This window comes from Harpia harpyja, chromosome 1 (assembly GCF_026419915.1).
Source record: "Harpia harpyja isolate bHarHar1 chromosome 1, bHarHar1 primary haplotype, whole genome shotgun sequence".
In the NCBI taxonomy this organism is placed as follows: Eukaryota; Metazoa; Chordata; class Aves; order Accipitriformes; family Accipitridae; genus Harpia; species Harpia harpyja.
In genome coordinates, this window is record NC_068940.1 from 49,565,301 (window position 1) to 49,591,965 (window position 26,665).

Genomic DNA, 26,665 nt, shown 5'->3' on the forward strand with positions numbered 1-26,665 from the left:
GACATGGCAGCTAAATATCTGGTTAATTTTAAAAATTTCATTCTTGGCATTTGCATCACTGCTAAACAAACATAAGTTTTGCAATAAGAGCTAACAGTTGTCTCTTTTGCACAGATTACAAAAATTATGTTTTCAAGCCTAGTGCATAGGATGCCCGGGGACATCATTGCAATAAAATGTGACCCAAACATCCCTGGAAAAAACAGGAAAAAGTGACTTACATCCATGTCTTCAAAAAAGGCAATAATTCAAACTTTATGAGGGGTCCTCCTGCATTAGTGATACCTTGGGTTAAACACTGAAAAGTACACAGAGGAGCTTACTATAACCTTCACCAACAGACACTCTCACTGTATTGATGCACTGAATTCTATGCTCTGTATCTTTCCAATTTATTTTGATCAAACAGGTCATGGAAACACTGACAATTCTTTTGGGCACCAACATCTGAGGTGACGCTGATTCCTTTAACTGAAGGGATAAGCTTCACAGACACACCTTCCTGCCACAACTTGAAAGACAGTATCTCAAAAGCAAAGCTGACCAGTTAAGCCATATCTAAAAAAAAAAAACCAACATACCCTCAGCCTGAGATTCCCAGGCAGCAATGTGACTTCCCAGCAGCTCCCAACACTAGGAAAGGAAGTTGTGCATTTAGATCTAAAATGAACACAAGACACCAAAAATGGATCCCTAAAAACCAGCCAGCTTCATATGATGCTTGCACCTAGTTTGGTTACTATAAAATTCCTGATACACGTGACTAGCTCAGGCACAGAGTGAAAATACAGGAAGTTTTTTCTAAATCTTTTTGTTCTTATTTCTGTCCTTTCTTCTATGTATTTTCACAAACCAGATAAGATGACTACAGCCTCTGAGAGGGTTAAGCAGAGAGTCATCCATGAGCTCCATGCAGCAAAGCTCCCAGTCTAACGGCAAATACCTGATAAAACATGAACAATGCTGAGCCAAATTCATGGCTGGTGTAATTCAAGTAACCCCAGAGGGTTACAGAGGGACAGATTTGCACACACCCCCCCCCCTTCTAAATATACCATTTCTGCTTTACAGAATCAAAAGCAGAGTCCTGACAGGCAAAGGAATCAACTTCTAACTCATGCCCCGCAATAGTGATAGAGGAAACTCTCCACACTTTTCATGTACTCACCTGTTTCATCAACAAACAGGAAAGCTTTTGAATTAAATGTGTTTTCTTAAAACCCTCCTCCAAAGAAGAAATGAATTAAAAAAAAAAAAAAAAAAGAAAAGAACATAAAGAGGAGGAAAAGCAGTGATTCTCTGTGCTGAACACAGTGATGAATGATGAGCAACTCGTGTTTTCTCGGCTTGGGGTCTGAACTAGTGTTTGACAAACCATTGTAATAACGTGCCTGTTACTGTTACAGCGACACCACAAGTGCTGGTGACTACATATGGGCACCCTGGACTTTCGTGTCTGCGATATTATGCTCCATGTGGTTCGCTTGCCGTTTCAAACACAGAGGCGTTCTGAAATGCCTCAGAGGATACAGCATCCTTCCACAGACTAATCTTAATTAGGCTAAACAACCACCCAAGGCAATGCAAGCAGCTAACTAGTTTGTCCAATGCCTGAAATCATTAGGAAGAACACATCTCGCTACATGCAAAAGAACACTGAGAAATCCTTCGTGCCATTTGCAGTTGTTACTAATTTGCTTTTGCCATTCCTCAACACCATTTATCGATCTGTGCCCGGGCTGAAAGAGCAGGATAAAGTACACAGATTTACTTACAGAGATCCCGTAGCTCCATCGTTCCCAATGACAAATTTGCCTCCCACACGACAGCAAACAAATGACTTAATGCTGCTTTTTGCAGAAGGCACAAGGCGCGCGAGTGGCAGATGGTCTCCGACGAAGCTCTCTAACGAGATCCGTCCTCGGCATAGCCATGGGAGAGGAGGCAGACCCTCTCCTTTGCGCACCTTTGCCTGCTCTCCGGTCCCCGTGCCGCCGGGGCGAGCGTGTAGCTTTGCTTATGTTGCGGGTACCCGACGGCCAGTCAGGCTCCCATTGGCACGGCCGGGCGGCAGCAGCCAATCGCAGCCCGCTCCCATTTCGGGGAAACTCCTGCCCATTTATTTAGCATCTTGGGAGACCATATTTCCGAGGAAGAGCGCCGTTCCCCTAGCATCCTTCCATCAGACGGGGGGGGAAATAAATAAATCCAAGCTCCCCATCTCTGGGTCTCCCCCTCTCCGCCTCCTAGGTTTTTCCCAGGGCTCGGCGCTCGCCTGGAGGGAGCAGCGCTGGTGGGGACCCGGCCCCCGCGTCCACCTTGGCGGGGGCCGCGGGGGAAGCGAGCGTGCTGGAGCTCCACAATTACTTGCTCCATCGCCATGGAAACAGCCTGGATGCAGCAGGCTGGATTTGTGTAGCACATCTGCTGCCAGGCTCATAATCAACTGCAATCTCATCTTTTTTCCCTCTGCTCTTGCTGCTTATTTGATTGCGAGTTGCTTTCTCTTTTCATACACGCTGGGAAAGTACACGCAGACCGAGCTGTGCACACACTGACTTTCTCCTTGTGCAAACACACCGTGTTACCCGTATGTATATGAACATACGTACATGAGAAGGATTCACTCGTATGCATGCATTTGCTCAGGAGGTACACTCCCTGTGTACCCAAGTAATACACATTACTTGTATTTCAAGTTTGAGTAATGGACCAGCACAACACAAGACTGCTGTATGGGCCATCAAAATACTACATTCACTTTCCAGTTCCATAAATTGCCTCTGTCCAAAATGGGGTCAAAATCTGACACAACTATTATGAAACTTCCTAAGCAATCTGCTGTTTTGCTAGCGGGCTTCCAAAATTGTATCTGGCATCCACAGACGGTGACCTGAGTCTTCAGGCGACTAATTCTATACTGGATGTTCCCTATTCTGCCCAGAGCCTGATGAAACATGCCACCAGGAAAACTTCATGCACAAAGGGGTTGTTACCCATGGATATAAAACTCTGTCCTACCTTCTGACAATACAAGAAAGGTCAGAAGAGGAAAGGAAGCAACATTTGAGAAAGAGAAAAGATTCATAGGCCAGCAATGAAGTCAGCAAAGGCACTTGGCAGTTGGAGATAATTTCTGGCTGCTCCTCAGACTTTCTCTGGGACACCTGAAAAAATCTTCCATTCTCTCCATGCTTCTGTTTCTGAAACTGCATAATGGGGAGAATACCTAAATGCATCCATTTATATTACAAAGATAAGCCCAGACAGACTATGAGACACTGACATACTACTATAGTGGTGATAGAGAAGAATTTCAGATGGAAAAAAGGAGGATACGTTCCTTTTCCATGAACACTTACTTTCATTTATTTAACTAAAATAAGAACAAAAAATGAAGGCCTGTCTGAAAAAAACCAACATTCCTGTATTGCTCTAATAACAGAAATCCACTGCATTAGCCATTGTAAATAGTGGTGTTTTAAAATGCATCATGACAGAGCTTTGCAGGTAGATTCCCACATCTTCCTGTATAATAAAAGGCCACTCCTTGTTAAATGTCTTCTATCTGGGCCTAATCCAGAGTCCAGGAAGGTCTTTGAAGCCCGTTGGTCTAGTGCTCAAGAGCAAGGCCAAGAACAGAGAGCTACACCAGGAGATCGGGCTTTTCAGGGCATCTGTCGCTCAATTATCATTTTTGATAGAGACATGAGCTTTTAAGAGAACTGTATTTTTTAATGGCTCAGGATGCCATAAGGATTCACTTCTTGCTATGCTGTACTTCTTCCAGCTTTTCATTTTCCTTTAGAGCAGCACCACCTCTTACTTCCTGCACACCATTGCTATAATCATTACCCTGAGCTTGCAGGCTTTTGCGGTCACTCTTTCAGTTCTGAAACATTAAGCTGTGCAAAGATGTTCAATGTGCATTTTAGGAGAAGGGGGGCTAATTAAAAAGGCTTAGATTTGCTGACAGGACTTGCTGGGAAAAAAAGCAATTTATCTAGTTCGATCCCTCTCCCACCCCTCCTTCCACCTAAATCACACAGGGGAGAGAGTGGTCTGAGGGTATGGAGCATACCCCATCGTTTGCATGTGAACAATGAAGCAGTTCAGCAGTTATAACGTTCATTTTGCTAGCTGTTATTGTCATGTCTCATGGACTGGATGTGTTGTCAATATGTAGAGCTTAAAATAGTCACAGAAACCACAAATAAATATCTAAAATGCTATTGCACAGTGAAAAACAACTGTCACATTCCTAGTGGGTCTCTATACTGAATTATTTTTTTTTAAGCCAATATTAAATTGGAGAGCTTCCTGATCAAATAAATTGTTCCTTTCCGTTGTATGATACACAGAGTTCAAAACTCTCCATTAGGCTGTGCTTTGTTAAAGAAAGCACTGCTGCAAGCAAACATAATGATTATCAGTGCAACTCTGAAGTATCTGGAGAAACCTTCCCTTGGCCCAGTTTCCAAAATTCTTCATCTGCATTTCCCCCACTGACAGGGAGAAGACTACGTCCCAGATTAGGGCAACCAGTCAAGAACTCAGAAGATCCATTTTTAAGGTCTTTTCCTGCCATAGGAAAGGAACAGAAGTGACAGATACTCTGCTTCTGATGGCAGCAAGCTGTTAGATTTAACTTTAAGAAACCTCACCCTTTGTCACCTTCTTTTCTTAGTAATCTCCCTCCCCTGTTAATTGCATTTCTTTGCCTCCCCGGGTTGTGGTTTGAGAATAAACACACTAAGAATTTCGCTGCACTCTAAAGCAGGACAGGGCACAAATACCTAAGAAAGCTTTTAAGGGAGATCAAAAATTCAAGTCTAGAAAAATCCAGGCAATTTCAAAGCAACGTAATAAACAAGATTTGTGAAAAATCTTCTAAGACAGTGGGGTAAAATAATGTTGTTCAACCAAAAGGATCAAAGATTTCCAGGAAGGCTTCACACCAAAGCTGCTACTTGCCAATCCGACAGCAGCTCTTGGCAGTACGCCGTCACGGGCTGAGACCTGTTTGTGCGTGGGAGCTGAGAACAATCAACGGTGATGGAATGCTTACTCATCCTTCTAGATCATGGGGTTTACTTTTTTTAGCCTAGATACCTACAAGGGGAAGATGGTTAACCTACTAACACTTCCCAAGTCACAGACTCGCTGATTGGCTCCCAGTGACTCCTCTTCTAGTGCCATAAATTACCTGCCAATTCTCGGTAAACTTTCCAGCCCTTTCAAAAGTCCATTTGTAGAAGCAGCTGATTTGCACTAGGAACAGCTAGTCCTACCCATTTATTCCATGAATACCTACAGATTTCCCTTCCACATCTGTATTCTTGAAGCTGCAATTAGGACCTAGGCTGTAGATAACACAAACAGGTATTTCAGAGACTTTCAAGGCCACATTTCACATGTAGTTTGGTTTTCCCCAAATCCTAATATCAGAAAACCTTATGCCTCCTTTATCAGAAGCCCCCTACACTTTATTTCAAACAAGCAGGTCTGGGGTTTTTTGCTTGTTTGTTTTTTCTAATATTACTGCATCTGAAAGAAGTTTTTGGATAGCAACACATAAACACAAATTAAAATGAAAATGCTGGGCCACAGCATAGAGATATCTATCCTTTCTGCCACTTAACACAGCCTTACTACAAACCACAAAGCTGACTAGAACACCAAGTGATATATAAGCTGCTGAAAACACTGTCAGGAACACAGCTTTGCAAATCAGATTAGACATGACCTTCAGAGGTGATCTGCCATCATAGCACCCAGGAAGGTCTATATGAATCACAAAACCACAGAACCTTTCATTCTACAAAGCATGGATGGATTTGATTTCCACCATCCAAGAACTACTGCACACGTTCAGTATTCACTACCTTCTCCTGTACTTCGAGCACAGGGAGCATTCAAGTCTCTTCCTACACCACCAGGCAAGTTGCCCCCATTCTCAGGATGCATATATATGTTAAAAGCCTTCAAGATGCAGGGATGTGCATTAAAGAAAATCTCCACTCGTCTTACACAAATGAAATCAGAGCTTTACAGAGTTTAATACAACAGTCTTGGACACAGACAACAGCAGTCTGGATGATGACTGTCTAGGGGTGTTGAATTTGCAATACTTCATCTTCTCTGACAACTGAAGTTCTTCAGCTAAGCCAAAGACAGCCTACAAACAATCCTGAAATTGGCTACAGGAACTGACATGAATATTTCTCAGTTTTCCTATTGCTAAATGATTACATGTAGTCTGGGTGGTGAAAGGAGACTTCCTAGTCTAGACAGCATGACTGTAGGCTCCATTTCCACCTCCGATGTTAACTGGAAGATCTAAAATGCCTCATGTTTAATGCAGAACCAAAATATCCCCATCTTAAAAACACAAAAAACAAACAAAAAGAAGAAAGCCACCACAACCAGACATAAGAAACCTGGTGTAAAAAAAGGAAGAAAGAGAAACTGGGTTGCTTAGAGGAAGACTATTCTGTCACAGTGAATAGATTTGAAGTTGGATAGATTTTGATAAACACACACACATAAAAGGAAAATTATTTCTAACCTTTACAGTGGGAACAGCAGAGCCCTATCTGACAAACAACCTCATGTGATGTTTAGGTTTGGAGGCAGTGTCATACACAATCAGTTAGTTTGTCTTTGTGTAGCTATCATTTTAAAAAAACCCTTAAAATACACAAGCCCCTGCAGCTGTCTGCAACCTTTAAGTCTTGCCATTTCAAACATACATTACAGTCATATAGCATGAGAGCGCACTGAAGAATTTCAAATCAATTATAATAAATCCAGACAGTAGACAGAAAAAGGTTTCACAGTACACATCATCGACTTCAAGATTCCTTACATAGCACTCTTAAGTACACAACTGCAAGGGCCACAGAAATCACCTTGTGAACTTTACAAATTCCAGTACATTCAGCCTATACAAGTGCTATCTGCCAAATCTATCACATATTCATCATCCGCAGTTGGGGTTAGGATTTCCCTGCTTCCTCCTTTGCCCATTTTGTTCAAATCAATACCATAACTTTGTATCAAAACCCCTTTGCAACATGTTGAGAGAATTTTCAGTCACATCATCTTAATCTCTGTTCTCTCATTCAGTCACTTGGTTTGGAGCACACATGGCCAGGACAGAACAATTTCACATCACTGCAGCATTTTACCTGCAATATTCTTCTACCTTTAGCTACTTCTCCAGCTCGTGCTTTGCACAGACTGCCAAAGAAGCAACACAAGCCGGATTTATCTGCAATCCAAACAGTCTGAGACTTCCCTTTAATGCTTGGTCTCCACAGGACGGGAACTGAGGAATGCACATTGTACTACTAACTGTTGAAACAGATTATGCCATGTATGTAATTTGGTCTTGCCTCTCTGACACGCATGCTTCCCTCCATCTTATTCATTAGTGCACTGAGGTTTTCTTCTTCTGGAAGATCCAGACTAAATCTCTACTCAATCATATGAAATGGCAACAGAATGATTTATTTTACTTTTCTGCTTTTAACAAAACCAAAGAACAACCGGAGGGACAAAATAAAGGAAAAATTCATCTGTCCCAAGTATCTGAACTTACTCTGATGCTGTCATGGTTCACCATTTAAGTAATGATGCTTGATTTTTTTTTAATATGTTAATTACATAAATAGGTACTTAGGAACTACTTAAACAGGAGATTATTTACCCCATTGACTGTAGAAGCCCATGTGTCAGCACATCTGCTGCACAGGAGGATTAAATCTGTTCACACAAAACTCATGCTCTCTCTTGCTAATGGGGAAGAGGTTAGTAGTGTGAGACCTGAAGCAGGGGCTTTGGGTTTTATCCAACAGGCCCTTAAGACTGGCACAATGGATGATGTTAGCAAACATCTCTGGATTTCTAAAAACCCTGTATGTACTTGCCTAGGCATTCTGGAAAAAGAAATGGGATTTTTATCCAGGAGAGTTTTCTACGTGTGTGTTTTAATTTCAGAAGCTTCTGCCTTGTGTTATTTAAGAGTAACAGACACGCAGCAGCTTTTAGAGGAACTGTATTAGTGTGATTATGCACCTTTAAGACCAGAATGACAATGCTGGTTGATGATGTTTAGCAAGAGTGTACTGAAAACAGCTCAATTACAGAGTTATCTTCACCTTGGTTCACCTTCCTAGCTGCTGTTGAAGGACCTCCAGACCATTATTTTAATAGCTGTTGATGAGGGCCTGCCTATCCCCCATTTATCACGTGCACTTCACACTACTTTCACATCACAGGCTCCCAGGGAAGGGTCAGTGTCGGAAGGCTCTGGAGGTGCAGAAAGGGATTGCCAAGACTACAGTTAATGGAAGAACAGAAAACACGAGTCTAGTTTCCAGGTCCAGCAAGCACACAACAAATTTTCTTGAGAACAAGCTTTGTCTGCTTCCACCTCACACAGGCATGAAAGTCAAATTAATGCTCACATAAGCAGAATGAACAGTTAGGGCTCTTCTCCATGTAGTTATTTTTTTGCAGGTATACTCTAATAAGAGCAATTTACCGAGTGGACACTTAGCTTTAGCTAGAAAGGGCAATACCCTCCATACCCTCATAAGGCAATTCAGAGCACACAAAATGAGCTACCGACACTCCTATTCTGTGTCAGTCTCTGGCAGCACGCATCTGTTCCCATGGGTTTCAGAGCCTCCCTAGCTTAAGCTGGGCTTTGCAAACATCCCCTTCTCAAACATGTTAACAGCCACTTTTTCAGTCCATGTACATGGTAATGTGCAGCCAAATATACATACCCCAAACACATGTCGCATGCACAACAGAAGCATGGCCGCACATGCCCATTCACAGCCAAGTGTAGTTCAAATAAACTCGCTATATATATAGGCTTGCTTAAATTAAGTCTCTTACTTAAATAAGGCTGACATGAACACTCTTTCTTTTATGCTGCCTGTTGCATCTCACGTTTAAGTCTGGAAAGTGACAACAATGTTGGAATGACTGGAGAAACCCCAGCAAAGCATCTTAACACCCCACTCTGAAAGTCAACAGATATGAAGGACAGGCGAGCTCAACATCCTGATGTAATGTATCACTGGTGAAGATTTTGTGAAAAGGAGAAAAGGCAGGCAACTTTTTTTTGTGTGTGTCTCTGTGATACCAAGATAGATAGATAAACATTAGTAAGACAGGCAATAAGAAATTGCAAACAGAGGGGATCCTCGAGAACTAAAGCAGCAGCCCCCACCAAACTAAAGTTATAAAAAGAAGCCTTACATTCTCAGTTGAAAAAAAAAGGAAAAAAAAAAGAAAAAAAAAAGAAAAAAGTATTAGAAAAGGAAAAGTAACTTTCCCCTCTTTCTCCACATCTTTGGAAGGACACCAGATGACTGTCCATACTCTTCACTATGCTCACATCTGTATTCATCAATATGGTTTTATGGACATTTTCTGTCTTACCCTTTTCAAAACATTTCAAGAAACTGTTAAGACTGTTTTCTCTGAAGATGGGTAGGAAGGACCGGCTGTCAGAAAGGACTCTCTGAACCTCCCTCCAGCAACCCTACTTCACATTCAGCCCACACACCAGGCCCAGCTCTATCAGTGTTCTGGCTCATTTTGTCAGGGCTGTTGCATCTGCTCAGAACTTCCTTCCCACTAATGAGTCTCTCTCTAATCGATCTTCAGAGTACATATTTCTTCAGTCTCAATCATCCATGAGCTAAAGATGCCGTCAATACTGCAGCATGGGCACACTTGCCATCTCAGGGGCAAATCCCACTTGTACTTGCTCTCTCCATTGAACTCTCTGCTCTCTGCACTTGGTAGGTGGAACGATTACTTCATCTTCCATGTGAAGAGACAAATTTATAAAGGTCAAGCAATGCAGAGGCAGTTGCAACAGTGGGTACAAACTCCAAGTTTTCCTCTCCCTTCATTCCCCAGCCTCTGAAGCACAAACATGTATAGCACTCAGCCAGTAGTATTTCTACCTGTTACATTACCACTTTATTCAGGGGTGGACCATTTTCATTCCATTAATGCTTTCCTTTAAAAGTATTTCAGAATTGGTTTAAAAAAAAAAAAGAGGATTAAAAAGATTTCAGTCTTCCTTAATCATGCAGGGATATATTTTCAAAGCAGTATGCCAGGAGTATTCCACGTGACTCCCATTCATGTTAAAATTAGAGTCACCAGAATAAACCCCATATGCTGCTTTGAAAAGGTACTGCAACACGTCCAAGGAAAATTTCTGCAGCTTAATGGTGCTTGCACAATTTTTCTGCCTGCTTTTCTTCCTTCGATTCCTGAATATATTTTTAACAGCTTTTTTTTTTTTTTTTTTTAATAACACTTTGTACTATTTGGAAAAATAGAAAGAAGTGATTTGCTGGTTATCTTGGTTCCTCTGCAGCCCTTTTATTTTAAAATCATCGGTTTAATCAGAACAGCTTTTCTTCGTAGTATGCAAAGCGTCCAATATCACTCTTTTTTGATACAGTCACTGTAGACAATCTTTCTACTGGAGCTGCAGCCCGCAGTGAAGTCTGGCTGCCTTCCACACCTGAGCTGTTATTCTGTCTAGCAGTGCTCAGTATTTCTGTGTTAGCCTGAAACTAATCTTCACATCTGGACAGCGGGGAACTTTTTTCCAGAAAGGCTGAGGCATAGTCTCTCCTTGGCAATAACAGCACCACTGCTTGTACCGAAGCCAGGCAACGTGAATGTACAGGTTTCTACATTCAAGGTCCCAGTCTCACATGTGGATCTTCTGCCCAACACAGAGCATGTGTGACATCTGTGGCAGACGCAGAAGCCCACCCACCCAAAGCCAGCTACTGGTGCTGGGCTTGCCGTGAGCACAGCTTGTCCTAGTTTGCCTTGGTAATCACAGTGAGCATTGCATATACTGTGCTCACATATGCACATGCTGATAAATACCAGTTGATTATTACATTTGCCATTTATGACTACAGTCTTCCTGGTCATTTGAAAACAGAGAGAGAGAGAAAATTTTAATTTCTGACAGCTCTGGTTCTCTTGTCATTGCTCCCTAATTTTTACTGCTTACTAATGCTATGCATGAGAGATTGTGCACAGAAAGACAGTGTGAATGTCATGTCTTTATTTTTTCCTCATCCTTCTCATTACTGTCCCAAATTGCAACACATTTTCGTTTCAGCCATTTACATCGAAAGTGCAGCAAACACTGCATTTAACCACTTCATTACTTTAACCTTTAATGGACGTAAACAAAGGGAAAATATTTTGCTTAAATGTGGAAGGTGCTTCCACCATGGGGAAAAAAATACGTCTCCTTGCTAACAGAATTGTGTATCAGGACACAAGATAAGAAACTAAGATAGGGTTGTCATGAATGCACTAACAAGTGAGGTGTGGGCTAAGTTCCCATCTCTACCACTAATTTTCCAGGCAACATACAGCAAGACATCATTTATGTATTCTTGTTATCCAATTAAAAATTACTTAACATCACCTTTCCTTTCTCCTTTTTTACCCTTTGTATGTTCTGTCAATTTAAATGGTGGTCTCCTTTGGTCAAAAACCCATGCTTAAAAGAAACACCTGAAACTTCCCAGGATGGTGGAGTGACGTCTTGCACGTGTAGCTTTAGCTAAAGCAGAGGTTTGTGTACAAAGCAAGCACTTAAAAAACCCCAAAACAACCAACCCCCCAAAAAACAACCATAAAACAAGAAACACCCCCCAAACCAATCCACTAGTAGCCAAACATCACTCTGCAATTGCTACACACATTGCCTGCTTTAAGCATTAGGGCTCAAATATGCTAACGAGTTACTGTGGTTAGACAAGTTACCATGTCAGCTGAGCTGCAGCTGTAGCCAGTGGTAAGTATTTAGTAAAACATAATTACCTAAATGTTAGCAAGAAAATTTTGAGGAAATGCTTTTGACCTCACATTTCTGAAGGAGCTTGAATGCCCCTGAGTAATAACAGTTCAGCTGTCAGAACTAAGACAAGTTAAAACTGCTTTAAAGGGGTCACTGCAGTTAATGGGGAAAGCCTGACTTCTTAAAAGTGGCTACTGCATCCATCACAAGGATCTTTTGCACTTTCTTTAACATAAAAAAAAAAAAATTATGAGATTGGTTGATGCTGCATCTGTGGTTTTTTCAGTGGTGATTAATGATATGAATTACTATTTCTCCCTGTTTCATACTGGATAAGAAAGTAGTTTTTACACATTAAACTACGGAATAATTCAGGTTGCCAGAAAGCTCTAAGCATCATCAAGTCCTGCAGACACAGTGGAGCTAACCTCAAGCTTAAGTCAGGTTGCTCAGGGCCTTGCCTGGGTGAATTTTGAGTTTCTCCAAGGACGAAGATTCCATAATCTCTCTGTGCAACCTGTTCCAGTGCTACACCAGTATCAGTAGTTGGGAATATTTTATCTTTATGGCCCACCAGTTTCCTTCACTGCAACTTGTCTTTTCTTCTTTCACTGTGTATTCCTGAGAAGGGCATGCATCTTCTCTACAGCTTCTTGTTCAGATAGTGGAAGAAGATACAACAGGATCCACCGTCCTCCCCCCAGCCTTTCCCAGGATGAACAAATCTAGTTTCTTCACATTCCCCTTAAACATCACATGCTCCATCCCCCTTAATCATCTTGGTAGCCCTTTGCTGGACTAGTTCCATTTCATCAATCTCTCCCCATTACTGGGGCACAAAACTGGACACGGTCTTCCAGCTGCTGCCTCACAAGCGCAAAGTTGGGGGGAATAATCCCTTCCTTTGACCTGCTAGCTATGCTTTAGCTAATGCAACCGAGCATGCAGTTTAGTCTGCATCACACAAGGGTGCACTACTGATTCGTGGTACTCATCAACACAGTGCCCATCCTACAAGCAAACACCTACGATTATATTTGCAAAACATGAAATTAGTCTTTCTGAGTCCTTAGTTTGCATTGGCAATCACCCATCCTCAGCTTGCTGTGGCGCAGAAATTAATATCAAAGCCCTGGCCATCATAAAAATCAATACTAGATACTGAAGTGTTACTCTAGTACTAAAATCAAGAAGCGTAGAGAAGGAAATTAGAATCATCAAATTCTTTCAAATGATAACAACTAAAGCAAATTGAGCAGCTATGAAACATCCTGTTCTCTGAAGCTTAAAAGCAACAAGGCAATAAAAAATCCCTAACCCGTGCAAAGCTAAATAAGTTTTATGGGGAGATTTTCTTTCTTTTCTCCCCAAGTAGAACCACCAGTTTAAAGATTTTGCTTTAGTTGGTACCTTAAAGATTTTACACAGCAAAGGGCTATTTAGGCCATGCATATAACTGAAGCCATTTGCAAGCTGCACACATACAATACCTTCTACCTGAGGTTTTTCTCCCAGACTGGTGGAGATAGTTCTTTCCTCTAAGTAATTAAACTTTGTAGCCCACTGTATGTGGAATTAGGCTAGATAAAAGAATATCCAGTTCTCTGCCATCATTATTAAAATGTTGTATTTACACCATTACTCATGAGGGAAGACTTTTTTTTGTCCACATAGCTACATTTTTAGGAATAAGAAACACATCTCTTCATGTAATTTTGACTTTACAGTTTTAACAGTGTCCTTCAGATTTCTACCACTGCTGAAAATACATAGCTGCCAGTAACTCCCATCCTGGCTTCATGAACTGGCTTCCAATATTTTACGACCTCAAAGGGCCTTTCCTGATCTCTTGACAGGACATGTGGCTGTGCAAAGTAGTCAGCAGGTACCCCATCTATAGAAAATGAGAAATCATTATCACCCTCCTTAAGACAGGTGGAAGTGCTGTATGAGCCCTGCCACTGCTCCAAGGAAAAGGGACAGGCAGACGGAAAGACTGGGGGAATAAATCCTGTTGGAGGTCAAAGTATTGAACAGGGAGAGAGGCTAAAGGAAGCTTCACTTCGAACAGAGAGAGAAATCCAGTAAGATTTCTACATCCAGTCACTAGTTTATACATGTGCTTTTAAAAAAAAATCACATTTGGGCCTTAAAATGCAGAGTAAATATCAGTGGTATGACAATCAGATCAATTCAGATTTAAAAAAAAAAATTCACCAGTTAGAAAACAGCCCTTTAACAACTTCCAAATCCCTAGCTTACACAGAAGAAGAGTTCTTGGAAGGAATCTGAAAATCTTGACAGCTATGGAGATTACATACTTCATCTCACACATCTGATTTTACAAAAATAAGGATGTTCCATTTTCCTACTTGCTGACTTTTGAGATGTTATTTTCACTATGAAGGGCTGATCAATTGCTTCTGAAGAGGCTGACAGTGTAACAATGATACAGTGAGATCTGTAGTTTCCTTTGGACTCTTGGTTAAGCACAACAGAAAGTTCTAGGCAGCCTTTACTATTCAAGCAAAATGGATACAACTACAATTTAAGTTCTTGCTGCTGAGGTTCTCATATCAGCAACACAACAAAGATCAGCCAGTTTCCCTAAGACAGAAAACTGATGCTTGAAATCTGAAGATACATCTCCAGAGAGAAAAATTACCATAAAATTCAAAGAATGTGTGGAAGCTGTTTCCCCAGATGCTTCCACTCTTCTAGACGCAGGCTTGACATTCTTGATACAAGGATGGTTCTCGAGCATTTCAGTTTCATGGTCATGGCATGAGTATCTTCAACTGATATGGCAAGATCTTAAGTTAGCTGCACTAACGTCTTTTTCAAGGATTCTGAAACAGAATTTGGTATTTGTTTCTTCACCTGTCTCTGGTGTTTGGGTTAATATGTGGTATCAAACCTCTCTCCATTCCTGCACTCAGCTTTCATATGTATTACTAGGGGCATTGCTTCTCTGCTTGCCTTGACCAACATATAAAGGTAGCTTGAAGAACTGGGAGGAAGCCTATCAATAAATAATCTTTTGATCATCAATAAATCCACATTTTTCATATGGCTATTCAAATCGACAGTGTAGAGGTGAAAGGACAAAGGAAAAAGGGCCTTACCACTTTCAGAGGCACACAGAACACTTTCCATCCTCCGGTAAGCTGTTTTGCATCAGAAAATGCTAAATCCCTCACCTCCCATCCTTCTCCATTTTCCCACTCATCCAGTCTCTGGGAACTTCAGCACACCAAGGCCCAGTTTAACCTGTGATCACTTAAGAAAGCTTTGTACAGCCCATGTAGGACTAACTCTGCTATAGCCGCCCTACTGTCGGTGCCCACAGTAACGTAGAGGAAGCCAGCAGAGGCAGGTACCTGTGATGGCCCCACGTGCATAGTGCAGACACAGCTTGAAATAGCTGTTGTGCGTAAAGGAGAGGAGAGCCCATCCGCATCTGCGCGCTGTCTCTTCCTCTCACTCCAGCTCCCAGCAGCCCTCCCCTCCCATATGCCTCTATCACAGCTAGTCTCAATTTACACTGGTACATCGGGTAGCAAGATCATTTTGTCAGATGCTGGCCAGTTACCTCATGTGCTAAAAATAAAGACACACAGCAGCAGCAGTAGTGACTGACTGGCAAACGCCTTTTTGACTGAATACGTCAGTCACCATTAAGACAATACACAAGATGTAAATTGCAAACAATGAAGGGCATTTGTATAAGGACAGATGCGATGAAAACAACAAAGCACCCTGGCTTTGCTTATGAGACATATATGAAAGATTTCTGCTGCTCTTTTCAACCACAGTGCTATTTAGATTACAATTACTTAAAGCGAACCAACAATAATACGAGCTCTTCTGCTACTCTAAGAGAGGCTATAAAAATCTCACTGTCAGCTCCATCATTCATCACGATAACCTCATTTCAACTGAAACAAAATCTCTGAGACATCACCTCCCCCCTCCCCTTCCTTCCCTTTTTTATTTGCCTATAATAAGGTCTATAGTCTGGGGAGCTCTTGGGCTGAATTCCATGCATTGTGATTCACAAAATGAAAATCTGGTATTATATGCCCACTGACATTCACATCAGCAGCAATTCATGCAGCAAAAAGCCATATGCCATGCACCTCTGATTTAACTGTACTACAAAAACATATCCTAGAAAGAAGAAATAAAAATACAGAGACAAGAGTGGTTCCCAGGATCTGATTATTACACACACTTCAAGACAGGAATGACAGGGGCAATATCACAAAATATGCTGTTTTGTTGACAGTTCCAGTTAGGTTATATCATTTCCTGTAGTGACAAACACACTCTACATGCAAGTGAGGAATTCTTTCCCAGTGCAAGAGGTTTCTACAGAGTACAAAAAAAGCAGTTAGCACAGATAACCTACAGTCAATGTTTCTCCTCTGGTTATCAGGCTTTCCACTCAATCATCTTTTTGAAGGCTGAGATGTTTATTGGTTTGATCAGCACCCACAGAGATGAAAACGAAGAGGACTTTGAAAATATGAAGTACCAACAGTTTTAAAAATTGCCATCTCCAGGGTGTTAAGCAGACCCGTATGCGTTCTAGAGTAACACACAGACTTCATTAGAAAGCTGGGGGATAAAATCCACACTGCCAATGACGGCTAAGTTTTTCACAAATAAGAGATTTCATCGCTGAAACCAACAGTGACTTTCATCACTGGGGAAAGGATAAGACAAACAAGTTTCTGACCAAGGAATGGATTATACTAAAATACTGTTTTCCTTTTTTCTCTTTTTTTTTTTTTTGTAAATAACAGATATTTTGTTGAGACACCCCTTCCTTTCCTTGCTTTTTGCTTGAAGAATCCATCTCTTTCTTAGCATACCCATCCTGGCATATAAATGGACAGAATTTCAGCTTTAAAATGTTTTTGCTTTTAAGCCTATGCCCTCCTTGAAATCATTGCATATGTGATCACTGGAGGACAATAGTTCAGCTAGGATAGTAACTAGATGTGACCCTGCTACTAAAGACTTTTGAAGCCCTCTGGCAAAGACAGAAAATAGTAAAGATACTATTTTTAATGAAAAAAAAAAAAAATTTATTTGAACTAGAAAAATAGTTCATAAGCTACAAAGTGCAGAGGAAGGGCCAGTCTTGCTCCTTACTGCTTCATTATCCAGCCTAAGTACTTCTATTTCACAAATTAATTTTTTTTAAATGTATTTGCATTCTTGACAATGCTAGTTAAGACTGAAAAGTTTTCAAAAGGAAGGAACCAACTAGATTTAAAAATGCAATGCTCTTGTTCAGTTCCTTTCAGCTTGACAGTCCCAACCTTTGGGGTATGAATATTTAAATTTAGATCTGATTTTTACAGGCTGAATGCCTCAGTAAGTGGAAGAGCACATCTGCAGCGTCTTAAACACCCCTTTTCAGGTTCCTGCAGCCAGAAGCAGCAGACAAGTAATAAACCGCCTTTGACAAACGCAGTGGGACACATTTGGAGATCTGACAGGTGTAGATAAATACACAGAGATGGAGAAGACTGAACAGAGCCATTCCTAAATGAGCAGCCAATGAAGGAATAAGCTTGCAATATCCAGGCCACAAAAAGCATAGAGAGAACACCGATCAAATGCTAGGGAAAGGTTTTACACAGGCTGTTGTACATCACATTAAATTGCAATGCTTAAAACAGACCCTTCTTAAGAAAGTGGTTGCTAATGGAATAGACCCGACAACCTTCCTGCACCCAAATTATGCCCTTCTAGGAGATTCCTATGGTATTTGGTGGGTGTTTTTTTCCTTCAATTAAAAAGTCACATTTTCTGTATAAGATATGCAGCAAACTTGCAAAATGTTAATTGCTATACTTTTTTTTTAATATAAATTCATGCATTACACAATGATACAATATATTTATAGCAGTTATCTGTTTCCAATATAAGTTAATAAAGTGCTAATGTCCTCAGGTGTGAAAATGTGGAATTTAATTTGTGCTAATCTGCCTAAGCCTGGGGAATACTGAATTCAGTCTATGTGAAAATAATTTATTTGCGGTATCCCTGACTGATATAAACAAAGCATTGCCAAGGGAAGGTGCAATAAAGCTAACAAAGAGCTGCAATCATCCAGTAGCCCAGCGATTCCCACAGGTAAAATGCAAACAGAACAGCCTTCCAAAGCTTCTCTCAAAAGAAGTTAAATTCATCTGCTTCAGACTGGTGAAAAAAAAACACCCATAAGAAAACAATAAATGCTTTGGAGAGCATCTGTGAAGAGCTACGTATCATCCCTTTCCCTCCTTATGATTGAAAGGAAAAGCAGGTGACAGACAGATTTACAGACTGACCAAAGGATTTTACTTTCAAGTTTGTTCGAATTAATTTCTCTCCTGTTTGAAGTAATGGTTCTTTCATGCCCCTGGAGCTATCATTTGCCATCCTCCTCCAAGCATCCCTGTGAGGCGGTGGGAAAGAGGGGCACAGAGGAAAGCACCACACTGGGGGCTGGAGCTGCTGCTGCAGCCTGGAGCTGTGATGGGGTGATGGAGGAGGCTGGAGCAAACGGCCAGACATCCTGGTTCTGCTTTTGGCCCTGCCGCTGCTTCACTGCCAAGGCACTTGAGCTCTGGGTGCCTTTGCCTCCTTCCTGTAAAACAGGGTTTATCAAGACACGGTCAACTCTGCAATGAGCAGAAAAGTGCAGAATATTGTTAGTGCCACTAGAGGGGATCACTTGAGCATGCTAGGAGACCTGCTTCTCCTCCAGGTGTGTGGCAAAACCCTGACACTTCCAGGTCAGGCATGGAGCTGCCATGGCAAGGACTAGCACTAGGACAATAAGGTTGCAGCCAGGGGGGCATTTCGGACAGGATCTGTGCAGCCTGCTCCTGGAGTCTCCCCGATTCGCAGAGGACCCAGCAAAGGCAGTGACAGCTCCTCTGCCACATTGCTGCTCTGACCCTTTCCAAATGACATTCTGTAACTTTGCTTCCTTATGGATAAGTTGCATTATCTGATGGTGGTGTTGGCCCATGACACGTGTTTCCACACAAGCCACCACTCACACAAGTATGCTCCTTGAAAGCCTGCCCTTGAACACTTAGTCATATTTTGAACCTAACCTTACACAATTATTCATCCTACTGCTGCCAAAAGCGTGACAACACTAGAGAAGCTGAGAAACCTGTGGCATAGCATTTCTAAACCATCGGCAAGCAAGGAATCGGTATTTTTCATTTTTATGTTATGCTTGGTTACCTTTTCTGTTATCTTGTCACAGAGCAAGGAAAAATGTTCACAGGGTCTGAGCATGAGCAATAAACATCTTTTGTGGTTATCAAATGCCTCAGTGTCTGCTCTGGTATTTAATTACAGGACTCACGTAGGGCATTTATTGTTTGCATCTGCTGCCACTGTGAACAATGTCTACTTTAATGACTACCGCACAAGACAGTTCGTTATGTGTATACCTGTCAGTGATATATATTATCATCTTGCTGAGCAGACCCCACTCCTGCACAGGGATCCAGTTCTGCAGCTTGGTGTGTCACTGAAATAGCCAGATACCACCAGTGCAGTTGCTCAGGGTACCCAGGCCTGCCACTGTGAAATGAATGCTAGCTTTCCAAAATGCTGAAACCAGGCATTTTGGGGTTTTCTGAGAACGCTTCTCATATTCCAAAATAAATTTTCATAGAACATTTCAAAGCTGGTGCTTTATACTGTGATGATCTCAAACACATGGCCAGCGGGCAAAATAAATTAACAAGAGTTCTCAGAAAGGAGAAAAATGCATCAGTAGTGTCATTAGCCAACCTCGTCCCACTGTCCTATTCCTTAAACCTGTAGTTTCAGTGAATGTGGTAGATTTTGATGTCAAGCACCATACACCAAAGGACTTTCAAAGTTTTCCAGTTTTAGCATCCCTTGCTTAACTTTAGCCATGTTGAAATGATAATGTGTCTTCTTATGAGTGGTCATTTTTGGCCACCTAAAACCCTAAAACTATGCTAATACACTAATAAAAGCAGCTATCACTGTACCCATTCTCTACAAAGTAGCTTCAACACCTTGGTAGGTGAATCAAATAATTTCACCTTTTTCCTTCCACACTGGGACTGGAAGCAGTAATTTTTATTCTGAATTTTTTTTTAAGATAGCACTACATTAGGCACAGAATTAGCAAATTGTTCATATTATTTTGCAGGTCTAATAAGAAAAGCTATGGTTGGCCCTGCAATTAAAATAATCCATTTGCTCACCCTTCCTCCTATTAGCGTGTGAACTTCAAACCTACAAAAAGCAGCAGACTGAAATCTCTGGAGACCAGTGGTAAGAGGATAATCTTCTCCCCTACATAATGTCCTGTCTGTGGTCTCCTTGTCTCACAAGAAACAACATGTGTATTTTACAAGAAGATCACTAACAAGATAGCGATCTCAATGTAAGTCCTCATCAGGGCAACACAAGTGCATTTACTTAAGTACCACTAGTGGGGCTCAACAAAAAATTTTCCATTGGGAGCATGCTTTCATTTGGCCCCACGGAAGGAACTTTACAGTGGGGCAGTTACCTTGAATTCCACCTACCATCATGTTAAAAATAAACAAAAAAACCCCAACCACATTAATACATCTTAGTCTGTGTGGCAGCAGGGCCTGATTGCTCTGAGCAGACTGTAGGTGGTCCCTACCTGAGGGAAAACTGACTGATGGGCACCTACTTAAATGGGCAGGCTGGTGATGAAGGTTTCTGGATGCCAGAGTGCGAGATAACTCAGTCGAGCTTTCTTACAGTCAGCACCAACTCCAAAAATCAATACACAATGCTTTCTTCTACTGCAATAAAATGTAGAATTATGTAAAGCTTGGAGACAAGATTATATTTTCAAAGTCATAAACCATGCTGTCTGCTCACAAATGACTGTGGAGGACAGAGCTTGTAAAATGTCCTTTGATCATCTGTAGGCTCAAAGGAAAACAAAAAGGTTTCAAATGGTATTGTTGCCACTTGCATGTCTGTCTATCCAACTGCATTTTAATTTCTCTAGAAAACTCACCAAACATGAATTATGTATGTCTTAAAATGTTATAAAGGCGTAATAGAAGCTTAGCTGCCCAACTGAATTATTCTATTCAGACATCTACCAGTATTAGAGACTGTAAAAACAGTTTTAGGTCTGACAGTATCATACTATCACCATAGAGATCCAAGGAGTTTTTCTAATACAAGAGTTGACAAAAGGTGTCTGTTTTAATGAATGAGAATCAGAGAGACAAAGCATGAGATCATAAATGTTTCACTAAAACACCATAAAATTCTTCCAGCTATGAGCAAAGTGCTGTTCTAATTATTTTTTTTAAGCTTTAAAAATGAAAAAACCTGTATGAAATCTCCACAACATGGGCTGGGGAACCACAATGGCACGTATGCCATTTTGTCATCAAAAGAAAGTCTTAATCTGATGCTTAAATATCCCTTGAGAACCGGCACTGAAACCTATGGGGAAGTATTCAATCACCTCACTTCTTTCAGCACCTATCATTCTCCAATGCAAGAGAGGAGGAAATAAATCTCTATATGTGCACACAGACCTCCTACAGCCCCCTCAATGTACAAGCTATTGTGATTAACCAAAAGTTTAAAATTAAACAAAAAGCTCCTTTTCTTCAATTATTATTAAAGATCAAAGCAAGTGGATTAGCTTTTTAGCAGAATCTCCAGGTCTCAAGACTTACTATCTAATACACTGAGAGTGTCCAATTTTGTTTTGGAGATTTTGGGGGAGTAAGGGAAGAAGGAAGAAAATAAATGATCCATCAGCCAGGTGGGTAGTAAACCATAGCAAAGTGGTGTTTCATACATTACCATGACAATCAAGTTATTGGAACTGAAAAATAGTAACACAAAAGAAAGGATAAAAGATAGTTTTCCCACAGTAACTAAGCTGCTGCATCTTGTGAGGCCTGCTTTCTTCCCATTCACTCCTGAAAGTAGGAGCTGAATGCTCTCTGGGTCCACATGGCCTTCGCCTGCCAAGTTTCCAAAAGTAACTGCACAGAAACAGGTACCCTTATGTTTTGGGTTTGTGTGGTGGGGTTTTTTGGTAGCGGGGGAGGGGGCCGCAGGGGTGGCTCCTGTGAGAAGCTGCTAGAAGCTTCCCCGCCTCCAAGTCGGACCTGCCGCTGGCCCAGGCTGAGCCCATGAGGGACGGTGGTAGCGCCTCGGGGAGAACAGATTTAAGAAAGGGAACCGGCAGCGAGTGGGGGGATTGGAATGTGAGAGGAACACCGATGCAGATACCGAGGTCAGTGAAGAAGGAGGGGGAGGACGGAGGAGGTTGATGCCCCCGCAGCCCGCAGTGAGACAGCAGGCTGTGCCCCTCCCGCCCATGGAGGTGAGCGGGGGAGCAGAAGCCCACCTGCAGCCCGGGGAGGAGCCCACGCCGGAGCAGGGGGATGCCCCCCAGGATGGCCGGGACTCCATGAAAAAGCCCGCGCTGGAGCAGCCTGTGACTGAAGGTCGGCTCGCGGAAAGGACCCACGCCAGGGAAGGTTGTGAGGAACTGCAGCCCGCAGAAAGGACTCACGTTGGAGATGTTCGTGAAGGACTGTCTCCCGCGGGAGGGACCCCACGGTGGAGCAGGGGACGGGTGAGGAGTCCTCCCCCCGAGGAGGAAGGAGCGGCAGAGACAAGGTGTGGCGAGCTGACCCCAACCGCCGTCCCCTGTTCCCCTGCGCCGCCGCGGGGAGGAGGTGGAGAGAACCGGGAGTGGGGTTGAGGCGGGAAGGAGGGAGGGCTGGGGGGAAGGTGTTCTAAGGTTGGGGTTTACTTCCTAATGTCCTTGTTTTGTTTTGATTTGTAGTAAATTAAATTGATTTTGTTTTCTTCCCCAAGTTGAGCCTGTCTTTTGCCCGTGACCATAAGTGGTGAGTGATCCCTCCCAGTCCTTGTTCTCAACCCACGAGCGTTTCTTTGTATTTTCTCATCCCCATCCTACTGGGGAGAGGAGTGAGCGAGCAGCTTCGTGGTGCTTTGTTGCCGGCTGCGCCTAAACCACGACACCCTAGCACACAGGAAAGATGCAGAAAGAATACTAACATGCCATGATCACCAAAGCCTCTTGCCAGGTGTGGATTAAAAATGTTGTTGTTTAGTTTGGTAAAGCCATCATCACTAGCAGCCGTCACCCACCAACCAGATGGGTAAACCTTGGGTACCACTATATAACGTGTCATCCCCCACAAATCCAGAAGTGCTTCACAAGCCCACACAACAACACAGTTTGCTTCGCTCACAGATCCCTTCAGACTTTATCAACTGAGTAATGCACATCACCACCACATGTCATCTGAAGTGGATAAGAGCACGAAAATCTCCTTATGACTAAAATAAAGGATTTAGATAAGCAGAACATAATTACTGAGCTGTTAGAAAAGGGAGTTGCAGAGTTTTAGTATTCCCTCCCCTTTACAGAAACGGTTACAAAATCAAGAGTTATTTCCACAGGCAGAGATCCTGGGTTCATCTCTCACGCACCATAGTGCCACGACCAGACACAAATCCTGGTAGCACAATGGCAAATGTTTCAGATTTGCCCCATGGAGTTAAGGATCACCTATGCCTTCAATGACGCATGTAGTAGGACCTACTGCCCACCTTGCTAAACCTGAAAGAGCTACTGGGTGAAGTTGCAGGATTTTCAGTAACAGAAAACACAAGTAGCAGACTAGTAGATCAGAGAGGAAACTACCTGATCTTCCATGAAGTTCCACAGCAATGCCTAACACTGAAAAGTAAATGTCTTCATTTTCTTTTTAGGGTGATCTGGGCTGTTGCCAGAAACAGGACCATTCTCTTCCTGAATCCCCTAGGATTGCTAATAATATCCCAACTGAAGTTGTGGGAAATTACATACACAACTTTCTCTTCTACTGAGACAGAAGGCCGGTAAGTAATAGGCAGTTGTTAACACATCTGTTTCAAAGAACCATATACTACGAAGTAGTCTCAAAAAAGTTGTTGCTTTTTTAAGCCCTTGATTTTAGGTTTCTATACTGTTCAGCGAATTATCTTGCTATTGCTCCTTCTGCACTCCTGGACCATTTGGTAAGAGAAGCACGTCAGAAATTCCATGCAAGAACAAGCCTCTAGGTCATCTAGCTACAACAGCACGCATTTTGGACTTCCCTTCTCCTTCGGCTCTGGTACTGCTAGCAACTATCTTACCTAAAACAACTCAACAAAGGTTATTCAACACTGTGTCCTAAGGATTCACTTTCACTCTGCAGTGGAAAATGAACATTTAGACCACTTCAATAATAGACAGTACCTATTAGAAGTTAGGCACAATCATTCTTACTAGCTCTCACATAACATTTGAGTCTGGTGACTTCAGAGCACTTATATGGCACATGCTGACACAGTGCAACAGTCTCACTTTTCATTCTCAACCAACGGCTCTATAACCAACATCTAGTGTCAGGGAAAGACTCAAGATCCAGTTGAAGGATTTCAACAAAGATAAGGATGCCAGCTGACCACAAAAGCACGAGTTTGTCATTCTTACAAAATGCCAAAGATACTTTTCAGCCTCTTGGTAAGTTAGACAGTTAAAATAGGATGTCTAGGGACCATTAAGACAGACAGCCCTGTTCTCCATAGCTTTGCTGATAGTCAGGAGATTGGCTGCAACTTCCAGAACTCCGTCTTAGAACAAAAAGGGTGCAATACTGAGGGGTTTTATTGTTGGGTTTTTGTTTGCTTTGTGGTTTTTTTGTTTTAGCAGGCTAAACTGCACAGTGCTTTGTCAAGATTGTGTCCACTCTTGAATATTTTATCACTTTAGTGCTCATATGAAATGAAAGCGATGCACAGAATTATCACTGCAGTACTCTCATTGCATTATTTACAACCTTAGAGGCTGCAGCACTTCAGCATAATATTGCTAACATAAAAAGGCAGAATTTCCCCTCAAGCCAGGTTTTTAGTTTCACAGTCTGCAGTGCAACATGATGTAAAAAGGTCTGTGAACCTCCCTTACACATCCCATCCCATCCCCTACCCCCACTTTCTAAATGCTGGCCCTCTGATGTGCAAAGAATCTGAACAGATGAACACTCCACAGCATTCAGCAGAAGTGGGATCAGTAAGCCCCTGTACCCCTGGGGAAGAATACATGGCCTTGTTTCACCATCCTGCCCACTTATTCCCACCCCACCCTTTTTCTTGCCTTGTTAAAGTCCTCTGAAGTTGCCCTCATTTCCTTCCATGTCTTGTTCAAGAGCTGAATGCAGATACAGAAGAACTCCTCAAACGATCTGTCATGGGTGAAGAACATGGGATGGAAATCATTGCAGGTCTCACTGGCTAAAAATAGAAAAACAAGGAGGGTGGAATAAAACACGTACAGGCAGGAACTTCAAAAAATAAACATAAAATACAATCAGCCACGAAGTTTAGAAACCACTGTAATTGAGAGGAATCCCAATTCTAGTAGCAAAGTATGTCAAAACATTATCCCCAAAAGCCAGCCTTGATCTACAGTCTTAAAGACAATGAAGCACCGTATACAGCCTGTCTGCAGGAGACCAGCAGCAAGAACAAGAGAAAGCAACTACCTGTTTGCCTGAATATTCTCTCAATGGGTGTTTTGTTTGTGCCAAGTTTTGTTGTTCAGGCCAGGACAGAGAGACACATGGAAGAAGCACAAGTCTCCTCATCAAAACAACAGCCTTCCCCACAGCTAACAGCATGTACCATACTGCCTGCTGAGAACCAAACACCAAACCCCATCAGTCACAAACCAGTATTAGATCAATGTACGCATTGAAATGTGAAGCTCTGCTGACACAGCAGATGATCTACCATATTGTACATGGATATACCACAGAGGTAACCAGAGAAATCTAGACAGACACATAGACAAGAATGTAACTGATTAAATTTGTTCTTTGAAAATAACTGGAAACCAAAGAAATGGATCTTCTGTCACGGGTCCCTTATCTGAGATGGGAAAAAAAAAAAAAAAAAACCCAACCCCAAATTTCCTTTTTTTAATCAAATACTGGCTTTAAGGAAGGAAAAAACAAAAGAATACTATAATGATGATCCCAAAAAAGGAAAAGTACTGTTTGGCAAGACTGCTGTGAATCCCCTTGAGCAAAGAATTGATCTTCAAAAAAATAAGGGCTGAAGCAATGCTGACCTCTGGGCACATCTGAGCAACCTGGGAACAGAAGGGGCTTTAGCCAAGGACTGCAAAGGATCCTTAATCCTTGCCATGACTTGCAGGGTCACCTCAGTAGGTTGCATATTTATGTTCTTAAAAAACTAACCAAAAAAGTCAAGTTGACTAAGCCTTTCTTCATATACCCAGTCCCCAAATCTCTCAGCTTTGGCTTTCACCTCTGCGTGACTGCTCCTTTGGACTCTTCCAGCAATCACTTGCATGCCTATGCAGCAGCATCTTCTCTTACTTCAGGATCAAACAACCACTGCTTAGGCAAACAGCCACTGCTTATGCAAGCTTCCTCCTCTGCAAGAACAGCAGAACTATCAAGCATTGGGATAAATCACCCTTTTCCTAAGGCTGGATCACTGTCTGACATCTGCTTTCTCTCAGTGGAACTGGAGAAATTAGAATTAAGACTCTTTGCAGGAGAATGTGAATGGCTCAGGCAGGCTCGCTCCCTGCATCAGCTGCAAGCTCTTGGTCCTGATACCTCTTCTAGCCATAAAATCACCATTTCAGCATGTTTAGTTACCTCTGCCACACCAGTAGCTCCGCCATAG

General features: G+C 42.1%; 1 protein-coding gene across 5 annotated transcripts in view; it reads right to left on the minus strand.

The window, feature by feature from the left end:
• The window catches only part of ELMO1 (engulfment and cell motility 1), a 318,707-nt gene that overhangs the window by 82,695 nt on the left and 209,347 nt on the right, over positions 1-26,665 (minus strand). For 4 of the 5 annotated variants that reach the window (XM_052792931.1, XM_052792913.1, XM_052792923.1 and 1 more), the window contains one exon: positions 25,104-25,240. In XM_052792931.1, coding sequence (XP_052648891.1) covers positions 25,104-25,240 — 137 coding nt within the window. Of the gene's footprint in view, positions 1-1,775; positions 2,231-25,103; positions 25,241-26,665 lie in introns of those variants that run through there. The other variant, XM_052792948.1, reaches the window with a different exon arrangement.